This window comes from Ranitomeya variabilis, chromosome 6, assembly GCF_051348905.1.
Source record: "Ranitomeya variabilis isolate aRanVar5 chromosome 6, aRanVar5.hap1, whole genome shotgun sequence".
Lineage (NCBI taxonomy): Eukaryota > Metazoa > Chordata > Amphibia > Anura > Dendrobatidae > Ranitomeya > Ranitomeya variabilis.
In genome coordinates this window covers 208,266,985-208,285,923 of record NC_135237.1, presented here as the reverse complement: position 1 = coordinate 208,285,923, position 18,939 = coordinate 208,266,985, and the positions used below count along the sequence as shown (strand labels likewise).

Below are 18,939 nucleotides of genomic sequence, written 5' to 3'. Positions count from 1 at the left end.
CAGACACAGTAACGAAACTACAGCTGTGAACTGGAACAAAAATGCAAAAACAAACATGGGCAAGAGTCCAACTTATCTAGTAGTTGTCTAGGAGCAGGAACAAGCACAGAAAGGCTTCTGATAACATTGTTGACCGGCAAGCAACTAACAGAGCAGCAAGGTTATATAGCGACTCCCACATCTTGATGGGAACAGGTGAACAGAGAAGATGAAGACACCAGTTCAATTCCACCAGTAGCCACCGGGGGAGCCCAGAATCCAAATTCACAACAGGATCCATTCTCTCCCACAGCAGATTCAGCCAAGCGAGAGCCTCTCCGTCAAGGTGAGACATAATGAAGCCCACCTTAGCCCGATCAGAAGCAAACCTAACAAACATATGCCCCAAGAGTTCAAAATGCAGCGTGCACTGATTAATGAACCCCCAACACTGAACGGGATCGCCACAGAAGCGAGTGGGAGCCACTAGGTGAGGACCTTTACCTGGAGTACAGTTAGATACCTGTGTGCCAGTGGCAGAGACAGGAGCAGTCGAAGAGACCAGGGTATCCATACGAGTAGACAGGTTGTGCAGAAAAGTTGTGATCTTGCCCTGTTGACCCCTCAGATGGGTGAACCTCTTGATATAGCTCCACAGCCGGAGGTGTCTGGGATCCAGGGGGTTCCATGGCCGGAGCAATCTGTAACGAATGGAAACGAAGGCACAGGTGGTGAAGTTCACATTCGCTTTTATTGTAATTAAACATGGAACCTCTGGACCACAGTCCGGGGGGCTCCGAAGTGGGCGTGACTACGTGAGCCCCAGACACCCATGGTAAGACCCCTCGAACAGGGTCAGAATGGGATACCTGGGGGACATGGGTGCTACCTCCAGTTAGACCCCGGACTCGTGGTAGCTAACCCAGCGGGACAGATGGACAAGCAGGGTTAGCGGGTGATGTAGAGCTAATCGGTGGGTACTGGGGGAACAGGTAGAAGCTGGTTCCAGCAGCACTGAAGTTGTCCTGAGGTTCAGGTGACTGAATGGCGGGACGAGATAGAACCGGAGTAAGCAGATTGGAGGTCGTCCAGGAAAGTCAGGTAACGGGTAGTCTGTGGAGACAGTGTAAGCGGAGCACTGACAGAGACTTCAGAAACAGAAGCACATGCTAGCAGGAACCGGAAGTTAGCGACTAAGGATACTTGTTGCTCCCTATGGTGGAGGGGCTAGAAATAGTAATCATTAACACGCCATTGGTCAGAAGTACCTTTTGGAAAATGTGCCCTGTCTCTTTAAGAGACCGTGAGCGAGCGCGTGCGCGACCTAAGAACACAACCCAAGGACCTGCTGGCTGCATGCCAGGAAGCAGAGGAGGGAGGGGAAGCAGAGGCCCTGTCCGGACAACGTGGAGCCGACACAGAGTGGGAGTCCCGATGGGGACCCCGCGAAGGTACAGGAAACGGACTGGGTGTAACACACGTCCACATCCTTGTCCCAGTGCAGCGATCAGTTGTTCATACCCCAGTCCTCAGAAAGCAAGCGGAAATACGCAGCCAACGCCATGCAGGCCACAGTACTAAATTCACACATTTCTTGTCTGCTTGCACTCGAAATGTTGCATATTAGGCTCTTGGGCAGACCTGGGCAAGATGCGGCCCGCGGGCCACATCCGGCCCGCCTGATGATTTTTAACGGCCCACCAGCTAGCTGTCATTTCTGACAGCCGCCCGCGGCACCGCTCGGCCAGCCGCCAGATGCTTATGAGGGCTGGCAGCTGGAGTGAAGGCCCCACACGCTGCGCATTGCAGCGCATACAATTCCTCCAGGCTGGAGTCCTCCAGGGTCAGGATGTGATTGACACAGCATCAGGAGCCATTGGCTCCCGGCTGTGTCAATCATTCTTGTGACCGGAGGCAGCATTATGCCACCGGTCACAAGAGGCAGAGCTCCACATTGACCCTGTACGTCACGTGCGTACGTCACTCCAGCGCCGCACGGGATGTGCTGCACCGCGGTGAAGAAAGTTGCTGGCTGGTGGTGTCCGTCCTTCCGAGTGAGTATCAGCGGTGGCGTATCCAGGGGGCCTCGGGCGCAGCCACTATATGGGGGCCATAACATTTGTGCAGCACGATATGTGGGCCATAATGTTTGTGCAGGACTATATGGGCCCCATATACTGCAGCACAAACATTATGGCCCCATATACTGCAGCACAAACAGTATGGCCCCATATACTGCAGCACAAACATTATGGCCCCATATAGTGGGGCCATACTGTTTGTGCTGCAGTATATGGGGCCATACTGTTTGTGCAGACATATAGTGGGGCCAAACTGTTTGTGCTGCAGTATATGGGGCCATACTGTTTGTGCAGCCATATATGGGGGCCATACTGTTTGTGCTGCAGTATATGGGGCCATTCTGTTTGTGCAGCCATATATGGGGGCCAAACTGTTTGTGCTGCAGTATATGGGGCCATTCTGTTTGTGCAGCCATATAGTGGGGCCATACTGTTTGTGCTGCAGTATATGGGGCCATACTGTTTGTGCAGCCATATATGGGGGCCATACTGTTTGTGCTGCAGTATATGGGGCCATTATGTTTGTGCAGCCATATAGTGGGGCCATACTGTTTGTGCTGCAGTATATGGGGCCATACTGTTTATGCAGCCATATATGGGGGCCATACTGTTTGTGCTGCAGTATATGGGGCCATTCTGTTTGTGCAGCCATATATGGGGGCCATACTGTTTGTGCTGCAGTATATGGGGCCATTATGTTTGTGCAGCCATATAGTGGGGCCATACTGTTTGTGCTGCAGTATATGGGGCCATTATGTTTGTGCAGCCATATAGTGGGGCCATACTGTTTGTGCTGCAGTATATGGGGCCATACTGTTTATGCAGCCATATATGGGGGCCATACTGTTTGTGCTGCAGTATATGGGGCCATTCTGTTTGTGCAGCCATATATGGGGGCCATACTGTTTGTGCTGCAGTATATGGGGCCATTATGTTTGTGCAGCCATATAGTGGGGCCATACTGTTTGTGCTGCAGTATATGGGGCCATACTGTTTGTGCAGCCATATATGGGGGTCATACTGTTTGTGCTGCAGTATATGAGGCCATTCTGTTTGTGCAGCCATATATGGGGGCCATACTGTTTGTGCTGCAGTATATGGGGCCATACTGTTTGTGCAGCCATATATGGGGGCCATACTGTTTGTGTTGCAGTATATGGGGCCATTCTGTTTGTGCAGCCATATAGTGGGGCCATACTGTTTGTGCAGCCATATATGGGGGCCATACTGTTTGTGCTGCAGTATATGGGGCCATTCTGTTTGTGCAGGCATATATGGGGGCCATACTGTTTGTGCTGCAGTATATGGGGCCATTCTGTTTGTGCAGCCATATATGGAGGCCATACTGTTTGAGCTGCAGTATATTTAGGGCCATTCTGTTTGTGCAGCCATATAGTGGGGCCATACTGTTTGTGCTGCAGTATATAGGGCCATACTGTTTGTGCAGCCATATATGGGGGCCATACTGTTTGTGCTGCAGTATATGGGGTCATTCTGTTTGTGCAGCCATATATGAGGGCCATACTGTTTGTGCTGCAGTATATGGGGCCATTCTGTTTGTGCAGCCATATAGTGGGGCCATACTGTTTGTGCTGCATTATATGGGGCCATTCTGTTTGTGCAGCCATATAGTGGGGCCATACTGTTTGTGCTGCAGTATATGGGGCCATACTGTTTGTGCAGCCATATAGTGGGGCCATACTGTTTGTGCTGCGTAAATGTGGCGTATATGGCGCAAGTGTCTGTATGGGGCATTGCCCATCATATGTATCATGGAACCCGCCAGCTGTAATGCCCCATGCAGATGGCCTTATTATATATAGGGGTACAGCGCAGTCCATATGTCATTGTGTTGTAGGTAGCAAGGAGAGATGAGCTAGTGCTGCTCAGTAAGGGCACAGAACAAGATGAATGTGATTATTATCTGGTATTGTCGCAATGTGTTTAGTTGTTTAAACTCACTTATACCTCTGTGGGTAATAATAATAATAATCATCTTTATTAATATTTTTAGTGCTGAGCATCCCCTTCTGAAAAAAAGAAACCTTGTAATAATTATTGTATAAATCTGCATTTTCTCCTTCTGCAGAGAATCGTGACTCCCATCAAAAGAATTAGCCAAGCTGTTAGCCCTTAAATATGTCTGCTAAAAAAAGAAAGATTGATGGAGAATGCAGAGTTTTTAACAAGGAGTGGACTTCTAAATATTTACTGAAACCAAAGGCAAAGCTGCGTGCTTAGTTTGTGGAGAGCAAATAGCTGTGTTTAAAGATTATAATTTAAATCGCCATTACGAAACAAAACATGCGCAGAAATACAAGAACTTGACAGAGGCAGAGCAGGCACGGGCATCTGAAGATTTGCTATCAAAACTGCAAAGGCAGAAAGGATTTTTTACAACGCTCCACGCATCCAGGGATGCAGCCATCAGGACAAGCTTTGTAATATCCCACAAAATAGCAAGAAACAGTAAGCCATTCTCTGATGGGGAGTTTGTGAAAGAATGTTTGGCGGACTCTGTAGCAATAATTTGTCCTGAGAAAAAAGAAGCGTTTTCAAATGTGCCCCTATCCAGGCGAACCGTAACAAGACGGGTAGAAGACATTGCGGGGAATTTTGAGTTTCAGCTTAAAAACAAAGTTGATCATTTTATTGTTTTTTCGCTGGCTCTGGACGAGAGCTGTGATGTACGTGATACCGCACAGTTACTTATCTTTGTTCGCGGAATAACAAATAACTTTGAGATGACTGTAGAGCTGGTAGCTTTGCGATCATTGAAAGGTACCATGACAGGGAGTGATTTGTTCACCGAAGTAAATGCCTCCGTGGACAAACTGGGCCTAAAATGGAACAAATTAGTAAGTGTTATAACCGATGGATGTCCAAATATGACAGGGAAAAATGTTGGACTTTTGAAGCGGATGCAAGATAAAGTGAATGAAATAAACCCAGAACAGAAATTGATATTTTTGCATTGCATTATTCATCAAGAAGTGCTGTGCAAGTCGGTGCTAAAAATCAGCCATGTTGTTGATGTTGTAACTAAGGTAGTTAATTTCATCAGGGCAAGAGCACTGAATCACAGACAATTTGTTTCACTGTTGGAGGAGCAAGAAAGTGAACATAGTGACATAGGCTACTACACAGCTGTGAGATGGTTCATCCTTGGAAAGGTACTTAAAAGAGTATGGGACCTGAGAGCTGAGATTCAGACATTTTGTTAAATGAAAGGCAAAGACATCCCAGAGTTCTCAGATAAGCACTGGATAGCAGATCTGGCCTTTGCCATTGATGTGACTACACTAATGAATGAGCTGAATACCAAGCTGCAAGGCAAAGGCCTCTTTGCACATGAAATGTTCTCCTTGGTGACAGCTTTCATGAGAAAATTGAAGTTTCTTTCTAGCCAATTGAAGATCAATATTCTCACTCACATGCCAACACTGAAAGAAGTCACACCATCAGCTGATCACCTCGACAAGTATTCATCCATGTTTGCGGCTTTACATGATGAATTTTCCAGAAGATTTGAAGACTTTAAAGCAGTTGAGAGTGAAATGCACATGATTTCTTCTCCTTTTACATGCTGTGTGGATAATGCACCCAGTGATATCCAGTTAGAACTCATTGATCTGAAATCTGACAATCTACTGGCAGAGCTTTTTAAATCAGTATCACTGCTGGAGTTTTATTCTCTCAAAGAGGAAAACTTTCCACACATAAGGAGGCATACTCAGAGGATGTTAGTTCTCTTTGGATCTACCTACGTATGTGAACAAACATTCTCACTGATGAAGTTCAACACATCCAGATACAGATCCTCTCTCAGTGATGATCACTAGTGTGCTGTTCTTCGCATATCCACCTCAGATATTGGACCTAACTTCACTGAACTTGTTCAGGCCCAAAACAGGCTAGATTACTCTCATTGAAGATTCTCATGTTATTGAAATGTTTCATTTACTGTTCTTTACCAAGATAAAGGGATGCCGTTCTTTAAAAAAACTAACATATCTTGATCTACAACACTGTTGTAACAACAGCAAGTTTTCTACAGTTTTCTACAGTTAACAAGCTCGTTGCAGTTCATCATCTCATCATTAAATAATGATGTAAGTATGTCTTCCATATTTTCTTTGTATTGTAAATCTTTGCATTGTTTAACATACTGTTTGCTTATGAAAAGATAGCATATGTATACTACAGTATTGGGTAAAAATCAGTTAATTATATTAGTCCGGCCCTCTAAAACCATCCCAATTTCACATGCGGCCCCATGGCAAAATTAATTGCCCACCCCTGCTCTTGGGAGATGGAAGCTTTCCGCAACCTGATGGCGGCGACCGTCACAAGGTACTCGGTCCTCAGCTGCCACAATTTCTCCCGTTCTGCCAGCACGGCATTACACAAGCAAGCATGTTTCTCACAACAGTACCCAGGCCCTCAACAATGCTGTTACTCGAAAAGTGCACGTAACCACGGACACGTGGACAAGTGCTTGGGGACAGGGCCGGTACCTCTCGCTGACGGCACAATGGGTTAGCATAAAGGAAGCCATGACCCAGTCGGACATTGGGAGACCATGTCACAGATGCATGGAGGGGACAGATTGTGGAAGGCTTTGTATGTCATAGTTAGGGTTTTGAACTGTAGCCTCTGGGCAATAGAAGGCAGTGAAGGGTCTGGCAGAGAGGAGAGGCTGGGGAATAATAGAGGGAGAGTTGGATTACTTGGGCAGCAAAATTTTAGATTGATTGGAGTGGTGCTAGAGTGGAGGCCAGAGAGTAGAAGGTTGCAATAGTCGAGGCGGGAGATGATGAGGGAATGCACACATGTTTTTGCAGTTTCTTAGAATGTACAGATCCTGGAAATGTTTTAGAGCTGTAGTAGGCAGAAGGAGGCAAGGGCTTGGATATGTAGCTTGATAGTGAAGGCAGAGTCGAGGATCACCCCGAGGCTCTGAACATGCGGGACTATCTGTACCGATGTGCCATCCCAGCATTACACAGGCACGTGTCCCACATTACCCGTACCCTCCACAATGCTGTTACTGGGAAAGTCCACCTAACCACAGATATGTGGACAAGTGCTTGTGGGCAGGAACGTTACATCTCGCTGATGGCACACTGGGTTAACAGTGGAAGCCGGGACCCAGTCCGACCTTGGGATGATGCACATCCTCTCAACCCCAAGTATTGCGGGCCCTACATCAATCTGGGTTGTCCTTCACACATAAGATCCCTGTAGTGGATATGGATGTCAGACATATGTACCATCCTCCAAAACTTTGAGGAATCCACCAAGATGGTGAGCGGCAATGACGCCATAATTAACATCTCCATCCTGCTTCTCTGTGTTCTAATAATAATATTTATATTTATTTATATAGCGCCAACATTTTTACAGTTTAACAGTTTCAAACACAACAGTCCTAAGTAACAGCGATAACAATAATTAAACCAAAATTACCTTCCTCGTGACAGCTTACAATCTACACTAATAACGATAACAATAATTAAACCCCAAAAAAGATCCTGCTCGTGACAACTTACAATCTACAATGAGGTGGGGGAGATAAAAACTACAGGGGTGTATTTACAATGATGTATTTACAATGATAGTACTGAGGTTAGTCGAAAGTCGTGGAGGCCTGAGGACAAGGAGGAGGAAAAAAGCATGGTCACTCATCCTCTTGGTGAGCACATGGAAGTATTGACTGTTACCAGTCTTGCACGCATGTTACGCTGCCTTTCCAGTCACCCTTGTGTTGTCAAAATTTTGGGTGACAGGCAATACTGATTGGTGACACTTCAAGACCCACGCTTCAAGTAGAACTTGATATCTCTTATTCCACAGGCAGACAGGTGCACTAAAATGTTGGAGGACCAGAGGGCCCTTCTTGCGGAATTATTAAAAAAATTCCCATCTGAAAACGCTGGCAGCAGAGGTCACAGACACAGTTTGTTGGCAAAGCAAAAAGTACAGGTGAGAGAGACAACTCCAATCCAGCAGAGGCAGTGGAATCCTGGCAAAGTTCTGGGAGTTTTCTTAGACCTTCCCATCGTCCTGGCCTTGAGGCGCGGGGGACTCTCACAAGGAGTGCAAAGTTTGGTAGATGCTGAAGAAGTATCTTGCTGACCATATCAACAGCCTGTCATTCCTCTGTGCATTATAATTATTGGTTAGCAAAGCTGAACATGTGGCATGAACTGGCTATCTCTACTGCGCACATGCACTGTACACATGGTCATGGAGTGCACGGCGCCTCGCTCTCTGGTGGTGACTGGGCACATGGCACCTTGTTCTCTGGCAGTATTGCTTTTAGTGGAGGGAGCCAACGGGAACAGTCCTTTGCAGCACCAGTGCTTTAAGGACGGAGCACACTGCTCAGCCTCCTATGTGCTGCTTGTCCACGTCAAAAATCTCTGCTGTCATGCCCACTTTCTCTCTGGCCCCCCTGCCTCTAGGTCACCGGTTCTGTCTGCTGCAGTTCATCACAGCGCCAGCGCTCTGGGTGCGTAGTGCACTGCCGCCCTTGCTGCTCACATGCTGACAGCTGGGGACTCACTCCTGCTTTACATTTTTTTTCCATCAGCTTCCGGCCATGTTCCCTGTCTAAACACGCCCCCTCGTGCTGGGTAATGGGGACTGTCCATTCCCCTATTCCTTCCCCTGGAAAACAGGATGCAGCCTTAACATTTCTGGACCCAGCGCAGCACAGGTCATCCTGAGTCCGTACATATCTAGCCAATCAGTTCTTTAATGCAAGCATCATAGAATGCATCTTCTAATTTTCAAGTGAGAATTGTACATTACATCCAGAACAGTTTCACTTTAAAAGACTTTGTGGCTCATATCAATCCACAAGATGACACTAGTCTCATACTTTAATATTTCTGTGGTAAATCATTTTCCCGCACATAGGTTATGTATGTTCTGACTTCTGTAACATCACTTGTGTGATAATTATTTATACCTATTTGCTTCACAATTTATTCATCTTCTTCTTCAAGGCTTCAGAATATAATATTGTAAAAGTGAAAGCAAGTTGGTGAAGTGTGTATTACCTGAAATATGAAAGTAAATGTTATATTTACTATTTCTCCATTGCATGTGCTGCTAACCACCTCATTGATCTTATTTTGTGTCTTTGTCAGGAAAACAACAGCTCCATCAATACCACTTGCTTTTCCTATTAATTAATCATGCTGGTAAAGAGGTGAGATTAGGGATCTACATAACATCTTTGGACTGTAGTCAACATGACACTGTGACAAGACCCACTGGGGTCTAGCTACCAATTTGACAGTTTGTGCACAGCTGAATAGAGTTGCGAGAAAAAAAAAGATTTTGATTCAATATCATGTTGGATGGATTGTGTAGTGGAAACACCCATATAGTAGAAGTCACATCTACGACCACCACGCTCTCCAATTGACACCTTTTGAAATACAGCCGAAATGTCAAAATCTCTAGCTTTTGTTCTAGAAACTGCAGGGGCTCCTTTTTTACATCCTCATCTAAAATGTCCAGAATTAGTTGGTGATGGATTGTCAGTATCTGGCCCAGGAACAAAAGGCTTCAGTAGTTGCGAGTCCTGGCCCCGTGTTCTTCCACGTGCTCTTGCTCTGGCTCTTCCAATCATGATTCAATCTAGAAGATTTTGCCTTCATAATCGAGAGACAGAGTACAACACCGCCCAAGCATTCACCCTCTGCTCCTCAGACTTTCTATCTGGCAGTGACTGCCTCTAGGTAGAAGATGATGATGGTGGTAGTAGTTGGTGCATTTAAGACACAGTCCTGAAGCAGCCATAACAACTTGAAACAGAAGTATTTTTACTAAGATACCATACTGTAAAATATGTGGCCTGTGTTTTTATTTTGTCTCCAAAAATAGTGTATAGACATAGGGTCACAGACAGCAAATACAGTGGTATGTAGCCCTGAAATGACACAATTTGTTGGCCACAGATACATCTGGCATTTGACTGAGATAACAGACAGTTCAATGTGTGCCAAGTAATTTTAAAATTTGTACCCCTAAATATTGTGCAGAACTAGGGCAACAGACAGCAAATACAGTGGAATGTAGGCCTGAATTGCCGCAATTTGTAGGCCACAAATAGCTCAGCTGTCTGACAGTGAAACCAGACTGTTCAATATGTGGCCTTTATTTTTTTATTTGTTAACCCAAATATTGTTTTTAGCTAGTGTAACACAGCAAAAAAAGGTGAATGGAAGCCTCAAAAGCACACTTTGTAGCCCACAGATAGATGAAGCATGTCACAGAGATACCAGACTGTTCAATACGTGGCCTGTATTTTTTTACCCCAAAATAGTGTATAGACCTAGGGTAGCAGACAGCCAAAAAAGTGGAATGTAGGCCTGAAATGCAACTATTTGTAGAGCACAGATAGACCAGGAATCTGACGGAGATATCCTACTCTTCAATATGTGGCCTGGAGATTTTTTGCGCCCACCAAAATTGTGTCAATAAGTAGGCTATGACACTAAAAAAAAATGTTGGAGTATTAAAATTGTAAAATATTTAGGATGTGTGCCCACGTTGTGTTGCATTTTTTTCCACAGCGGAAACACTTAAAAAACACTTAAAACGCATTCCCATGCAATCCTATGGGATTCCACAGTTACTGTGCCCATGCTGCAGATTTTCCCACTGCGGAATCGCTCAGCGGTAAAATCCGCAGCATGTTAATTATTTCTGCAGAATAGTGGCGATTCCGCCGCCATAGGATTGCATTGAAACGCTCACTTTACACATGTGGCTATGCCCACCATGCGTAAAGTGAGCGCTTCATGTGCGGATGGTACCCAGGGTTTGGAGGAGAGGAGACTCTCCTCCAGGCCTTGGCTATCATATGCCTGTAAAAAAAAAAAAATAATTAAAATTAAAAATAGAGATATACTTACCTTCTGATGGCCCCAGGAGTCCTCCCGCCTCTCAGCGGTGCACGCGACGGCATCTTTTCCCAGGGATGCAGTGCGCGAATCACCTGAGATGACGTCGTGGTCACATGACCGTGACGTCACAAATGTCCTTCGCGCAAAACATCCCTGGGAATGAAACGTACAGGGAGCGCCGCTGAGATCGGGGACCGTCGGAATGTGAGAATAACCATATATTTTTTTTTTATTATTATGGTGCTTGAACCTCCTAGGTTCAAGCAACATATTGTAATCCGATTTCTTATATTTTATTATTCTTCTTCTCCGTGTTTTCCGCAATTAATGCGGCCCGAACCGCTCGGTGCAGAGACCTCGTTCAGGCGGCGTTTCGAAGGCCTCGGTGGGGACAGGTGTGCTATGACTTTTATAGTCGATCCGATATGTAGATTTTATTTAAATCGCATTTCAAAAAAAAATTTCCCATTGGAAATAATGGAGAACTTTCCATTACCCCCAACTTGACCTTCCAAAGATGGCAGCTATGCAAATGTACGGTGTCCATTTTAGGACATGATCATTTATCAAAGTCAAACATCAGAATAAAGTGACTATGACACCCTCTCGTCCCGTGTGTGAAAAGTAAGTGCCCCCCCGGCGCTGTGTGTGAAAAGTAAGTGCCCCCCCGGCACCGTGTGTGAAAAGTAAGTGCCCCCCGGCACCGTGTGTGAAAAGTAAGTGCCCCTTCGGCCCCATGTGTGAAAAGTAAGTGCCCCCCGGCCCCGTGTGTGAAAAGTAAGTGTGCCCCCGGCCCCGTGTGCAAAAGTAAGTGCGCTTCCGGCCCCGTGTGCAAAACTAAGTGCCCCCCCCCGGCCCCGTGTGTGAAAAGTAAGTGCCCCCCCCGGCCCCGTGTGTGAAAAGTAAGTGCGCCCCCGGCCCCGTGTGCAAAAGTAAGTGCGCCCCCGGCCCCGTGTGCAAAAGTGCACCCCCGGCCCCGTGTGCAAAAGTAAGTGCGCCGCCGGCCCCGTGTGCAAAAGTAAGTGCGCCCCCAGCCCCGTGTGCAAAAGTAAGTGCGCCCCCGGCCCCGTGTGCAAAAGTAAGTGCGCCCCCGGCCCCGTGTGCAAAAGTAAGTGCGCCCCCGGCCCCGCGTGCAAAAGTAAGTGCGCCCCCGGCCCCGTGTGCAAAAGTAAGTGCGCCCCCGGCCCCGTGTGCAAAAGTAAGTGCGCCCCCGGCCCCGTGTGCAATAGTAAGTGTGCCCCCCGGCCCCGTGTTCAAAAGTAAGTGCGCCCCCGGCCCCGTGTGCAAAAGTAAGTGCGCCCCCGGCCCCGTGTGCAAAAGTAAGTGCGCCCCCGGCCCCGTGTGCAAAAGTAAGTGCGCCCCCGGCCCCGTGTGCAAAAGTAAGTGCGCCCCCGGCCCCGTGTGCAAAAGTAAGTGCGCCCCCGGCCCCGTGTGCAAAAGTAAGTGCGCCCCCGGCCCCGTGTGCAAAAGTAAGTGCGCCTACGGCCCCGTGTGCAAAAGTAAGTGCGCCCCGGCCCCGTGTGCAAAAGTAAGTGCGCCCCCGGCCCCGTGTGCAAAAGTAAGTGCGCCCCCGGCCCCATGTGCAAAAGTAAATGCCCCCTCCTGGCCCCGTGTGCAAAAGTAAGTGCGCCCCCGGCCCCGTGTGCAAAAGTAAGTGCGCCCCCGGCCCCGTGTGCAAAAGTAAGTGCGCCCCCGGCCCCGTGTGCAAAAGTAAGTGCGCCCCCGGCCCCGTGTGCAAAAGTAAGTGCGCCCCCGGCCCCGTGTGCAAAAGTAAGTGCGCCCCCGGCCCCGTGTGCAAAAGTAAGTGCGCCCCCGGCCCCGTGTGCAAAAGTAAGTGCGCCCCCGGCCCCGTGTGCAAAAGTAAGTGCGCCCCCGGCCCCGTGTGCAAAAGTAAGTGCGCCCCCGGCCCCGTGTGCAAAAGTAAGTGCGCCCCGGGCCCCGTGTGCAAAAGTAAGTGCGCCCCCGGCCCCGTGTGCAAAAGTAAGTGCGCCCCCGGCCCCGTGTGCAAAAGTAAGTGCGCCCCCGGCCCCGTGTGCAAAAGTAAGTGCGCCCCCGGCCCCGTGTGCAAAAGTAAGTGCGCCCCCGGCCCCGTGTGCAAAAGCAAGTGCGCCCCGGTCCCGGGTGTGGAAAAGTAAGTGCGCCCCTCTCCCGGGTGTGGAAAAGTAAGTGCTCTCCTGGTCCCGTGTGTGAAAAGTGCTGCTGTAAAGCTGGCAGCGCTGTTCAAGCACCATGTATTTCCTTCAGCAAATGCCCATCTAGTTATTTTTAACATTGCATCTTTTACTATTGATGCTGCACAGGCAGCATCAATAGTAAAACGTTGGTCATACTTGTCAAGCACTATGCTTGACAAGTGTGACAATCTGTCAATCACTTTTCCAAGCGATGCTTGTGTTTTGTGGGAAAACAGTATCCATTATCCATTCGGAACATCTCTATTTTTTCCATCGCTATGGCATGAACTCCATAGGTAGCAGCATATAATCTTAAAGGGAATCTATCACCTCATTTTGGCCCTATAAACTGCGGCCACCGCCCTCAGAGGTTTATCTACAGCATTCTGTAATGCTGTAGATAAGCCCCCGATGTAACCTGAAAGATAATGGGCGTCGCGGTCTGGGTCCAATGCCTCCCATCTTCATGCGATGACGTCCTCTTCTTTACTTCCTGTCGTGGCTCCTGCGCAGGTGTACTTTATCAGCCCTGTTGAGGGCAGAGCAAAGTACTGCAGTGTGCAGGCGCCGGGAAAAGTCAGAGAGGCCCGGCGCCTGCACACTGCAGTACTCTACGCTGCCCTCAACAGGGCAAATCAGTACGCCTGTGCAGGAGCTGCACCAGAAGCAAGGAGGATGATGACATTGTATGAAGATGGGAGGCGCCGGACCGCGACACCCCTCGGACCCGAACCGAACCGGGACCGCCCCTGGGTGAGTATAATCTAACTTGTTTTTCTTATCTTTCAGGTTACATTGGGGCTTATCTACAGGATTACACAAAGTTGTAGATAAGCCCCTAATGGCGATTCCCTTTACTCACTTATTTATTAATGTACCTATATGGTGGTTTCACTTTTACACTATTTAGTATATATTAATTTAGTATTGTCACTATTATGTATTTATTCCAAAAAATGAATACTTCACATATATATTTTTTTATGTATCATTTTCACTGTATTTTGTTTTCATTATTATTACTATTTTTTCTTGGTTATTTTTCATCTTATTATTTACAATATATTTTTTCCTTTTGAGTTATTAGATATATTTTTATGCACTGGCACTTTAAATCATAATATTTTTCTATGCTGCAAACATCTATTGTGATGCATATCTGATTATAATATGAATTGCCATTATTGCCCATAAACGTGGCGGCATTGTATTAATATCTCCTTTAGCGTATAGGTATACCATCCTCACCAGTGCGCATGTCTTCAGCCATGGTTTCATTTCCGGCATCTGTTTATGACGTATGCTGTTCAGTGATGTCATCGGGGACTTCCTCGTGAACCGCATCGCCATTTTGATGCCGGGTATGCTGCGACATTGCCGAGCCACATGCGCCACCAATGGTGTTTAATTGTGGGATATTTAAGGAAGACAACGGGGAGACTTACATTACCATGGCCCCCCGAGGAAGCGGATAGCAAGTTATTATTATTATTATTATTTATATAGCACCATTGATTCCATGGTGCTGTACATGAGAAGGGGTTACATACAAGTTACAGATATCACTTACAGTAAACAAACTAACAATGACAGACTGATACAGAGGGGCGAGGACCCTGCCCTTGCGGGCTTACATTCTACAGGATTATGGGGAAGGAGACAGTAGGTTGAGGGTTGCAGGAGCTCCGGTGTTGGTGAGGCGGTAGCTTCGGTAGTGATGAGGAGGCAGTGGGGTCAGTGCAGGCTGTAGGCTTTCCTGAAGAGGTGGGTTTTCAGGTTCCGTCTGAAGGATCCGAATGTGGTTGATAGTCGGACATGTTGGGGCAAAGAATTCCAGAGGATGGGGGATATTCGTGAGAAGTCTTGGAGGCGATTGGATGAGGAGCGAATAAGTGTGGAGGAGAGGAGCCCTTCCTGCTCCTCGTGACGCTCCAGTGACCGCTCCATGCAAGCGGCAGGTTCCGGTGGCAAGGATGGTAAGTGAGAAGGACCTGCCATGATGTCACGGTCATGTGACCACGACGTCACCACAGGTCCTGCGCGAGAAGGACCTGACATGACGTCACGGTCATGTGACCGCGACGTCATCACACCCTGGGACTGGAAGCTGCCGCCTGCACCGCACACAGGCGACACAACTACAAGGGGCCCTCGGAAGGTGAGTATATGTTTATTTTTTATTTTTTAACCTGTGACATATGTGGCTGGGCAATATACTACATGACTGGCCAATATACTACGTCGCTGGGCAATATACTACGTGGCTCCGTGCTGTATACTATGTCGCTGTGCAATATACTACATGGCTCTGTGCTGTATACTACGTCACTGGGCAATATACTATGTAACTGGGCAATATACTACGTCGCTGGACAATATACTACGTAACTGGGCAATATACTACGTGGCTGGGCAATATACTACATGGCTGGGCAATATACTACGTCGCTGGGCAATATACTACATAACTGGGCAATATGCTACGTGGCTGGGCAATATACTACGTGGTTGGGCAATATACTACGTGGGCTGTGCAATATACTACGTGGACATGCATATTCTAGAATACCCGATGCGTTAGAATCGGGCCACCATCTAGTATATTATATACAGGAGGAGATGACATACAGGTATATACTATATACAGGGGACATGACTTACAGGTATATCTAATATATAAAGCTGAATGTGTGTGTGTGTGTATGTGTGTATGTCCGGGATTGGCATCTACACCGTCGCAGCTACAGCCACAAAATTTTGCACAGTCACACGTCTGGACCCCGAGAGCATCATAGGCTATGTTGTGAGGCAAAATTTTAACCCCGCGCATTCCAATTCACCAAACAATTTTGCCCCTATCTACACAATGGGGAAAAAGTGAAAGGAAAAGTGTTGGAGGCAAATTGACAGCTGCCAGATGTGAACAAGGGGAGCTTAAAGAGTGAGAGTGATGGCGCCAAAGAGTATATACCGTACAGTTGCTAAGGTGGGGCCCCGTCATGGGATACTCACCACACACGGGGATATGAACACACACACAAAATGCGCCACACACTACCACGTGCTTGAACACATATCACCCTCAGCACACATTTCACCACACATACACCAACCTCACCACATAAAAGTCGAAACACAAAAGTTAGTATTAAATAGACAAAGGCACCGCGCCAACTAAATAAAGTAGTACATGGTGTAGAGAATGAGCGTCTACCTGGACACAACGTGAAGCACAATAAAGATATAAGCAGTGTCAGCAACCAATAGTCAATAGCAGGATAAATGCCTGTTTTGTCCAGAGTTCCACATAAAATGCGTGGCTAATGTTAAAAGGAAAAAACACACTTACTGACTAATGATGTAGCTGCTTGTAAGGGTGATAGCGCTTTCTCAGTAGGGCTGCAGTCGTCCTAATAAGTTGTAGAGACAGGATCGCCAGCGGCCCAGAGAAGTAAGAGTACAATGTCCAGGGTAGCAATGTCCAAGGCGGCAGCGTGGGGCGGCACAAACACCTGAAAGTGAAGGGAGCGTCCTCCCTGGTGAGTGTGTGCCCGCCGCACACGTCAGGAACGCCACTTGCCGGCACACGTGGACCAGAGGAAGCTGGTGCACGGAGCGGTGAAAAAAGGGGGCGTGGTAAAGGTGACGTCACCAAAACAAAAGGCAAAGGACGGATGCCGCACAGGACCACACTTGCCTACGCGTTTCGAAGGTCTCCGGACCTTCTTTGTCAGGGCAGGTCAGAGCCCTGACGAAGAAGGTCCGGAGACCTTCGAAACGCGTAGGCAAGTGTGGTCCTGTGCGGCATCCGTCCTTTGCCTTTTGTTTTGGTGACGTCACCTTTACCACGCCCCCTTTTTTCACCGCTCCGTGCACCAGCTTCCTCTGGTCCACGTGTGCCGGCAAGCGGCGTTCCTGACGTGTGCGGCGGGCACACACTCACCAGGGAGGACGCTCCCTTCACTTTCAGGTGTTTGTGCCGCCCCACGCTGCCGCCTTGGACATTGCTACCCTGGACATTGTACTCTTACTTCTCTGGGCCGCTGGCGATCCTGTCTCTACAACTTATTAGGACGACTGCAGCCCTACTGAGAAAGCGCTATCACCCTTACAAGCAGCTGCATCATTAGTCAGTAAGTGTGTTTTTTCCTTTTAATATTAGCCACGCATTTTATGTGGAACTCTGGACAAAACAGGCATTTATCCTGCTATTGACTATTGGTTGCTGACACTGCTTATATCTTTATTGTGCTTCACGTTGTGTCCAGGTAGACGCTCATTCTCTACACCATGTACTACTTTATTTAGGTGGCGCGGTGCCTTTGTCTATTTAATACTCTCTTTTGTTATTTGACAGAATTAGCACAGTTACTGTCTAGGCACCTGCAGCCTTCTTTTTCACTCCCCTGGGAGCGCCGGTGTGTGTTTATTTCTTTGTTGAAACACAAAAGTTGCCGTGTGAGGTGAAAATGAGGGGTGTGAGGTGAAAATGAAAAGGTGTGAGTGCAAAATGAGAGGAGTGAGGGAAAATAGTGGAGTGATCGGAAAATGACAGATGTGAGGTCGAAATGACAAGTGTTAGGGGGGAATGACAGGAGTGAGGGGGGAATGAGAGGAGTGAGGGGGAAAATGATAGGTGTAAGGGAGAAAATGAGAGCTGTGAGGTGCTATAACTAACCACAGATATTTACTATGCCCAGGCAACGCCGGGCTCTTCAGCTATTATATATATATATATATATATATATATATATATATATATATATATATATACAGTATATATATATTTTTATATCCTGCATGTTTCTTTGGTTAATATGCACCGCTTTCTGGTGGTTACATTTTAGATTGCACACAGGTAGACTTCCTTTCACTAAGAATGTAACTTAAGAAAGTAATTGCTTGCACCAGAATTTTTTAGAGGCTTTATTGCAAAAGGAGTGAATACATATGCACATGCAATTTTTAGTTTTTGATCCCATAAATTAAATTCATTCCTATCTTTTTCTCACCAAATTGGACTATTTAGTGCTGATGCATAAGCACAAATCGGATTACAAAAATATTTAAACATTGGTTGTAATATAACAAAATAGGTAAAAAGTCAAGGAGGGTGAATACTTTCCCAAGCCACTGTAAATCTAAAGGACACTACTTCCTCCTGTTTCTCCTGGATTGCCCTGCAGTAGATCACCAGATTCTCATCACTATGCTTCACTCTATAGGGCTCAAAGAAATTGCTCTGTTGGTTCTCTTCCTAGCTTTCTGACCGCTTTTTCACTGTATCTTTAGCTGACATTTATTCCTCTTATCTTCCCCTTTCTATTGAGATTCCTTACAGCTTAGTCCTAGACCCTTTTCACTTCTCCCTGTACACTGCTCCTATTGGACAAACCAGCAGATTTGGTTTCCAGTATCATTTTATACCGTCATGGCCAAAAATGTTGGCACCCTTGAATTTGATCTAGAAACTGAAGTATTTCTCCCAGAAAATTATTGCAATCACACGTTTTGTTATACACATGTTTATATCCTTTGTGTGTATTGGCACAACAGAAAAAAAAACAGAGAAAAATAAAAATTGGGCATAATTTCACACAAAACCCCAAAAATAGGCCAGTCAAAATTGATGGCACCCTCAACTTAATCGAAGAACTATCACAGATTTACTAAAAGTAATGTAGTACAGATATTAGAAAATTGAATTCAACACTGTCGTCGTCATAGGATGTGGATATAGGTTGCTTGTGACAAGGATGGAGACACAAGGTGTAGTTACTT

General features: G+C 46.8%; 1 protein-coding gene across 3 annotated transcripts in view; it reads right to left on the bottom strand.

The window, feature by feature from the left end:
- Positions 1 to 18,939, bottom strand: part of UPP1 (uridine phosphorylase 1) — a 218,443-nt gene that overhangs the window by 70,239 nt on the left and 129,265 nt on the right. For 2 of the 3 annotated variants that reach the window (XR_013216890.1, XM_077269406.1), the window contains exon 9: positions 503 to 680. The exons of the other annotated variant lie outside the window; for it this stretch is intronic. Coding sequence is in view for 1 of the 2 variants with exons in the window: in XM_077269406.1 (XP_077125521.1) it covers positions 503 to 680 (178 nt within the window). In the remaining variant the exon portion in view is untranslated. The remainder of the gene's footprint in view (positions 1 to 502; positions 681 to 18,939) is intronic. 3 annotated transcript variants of the gene reach the window in all.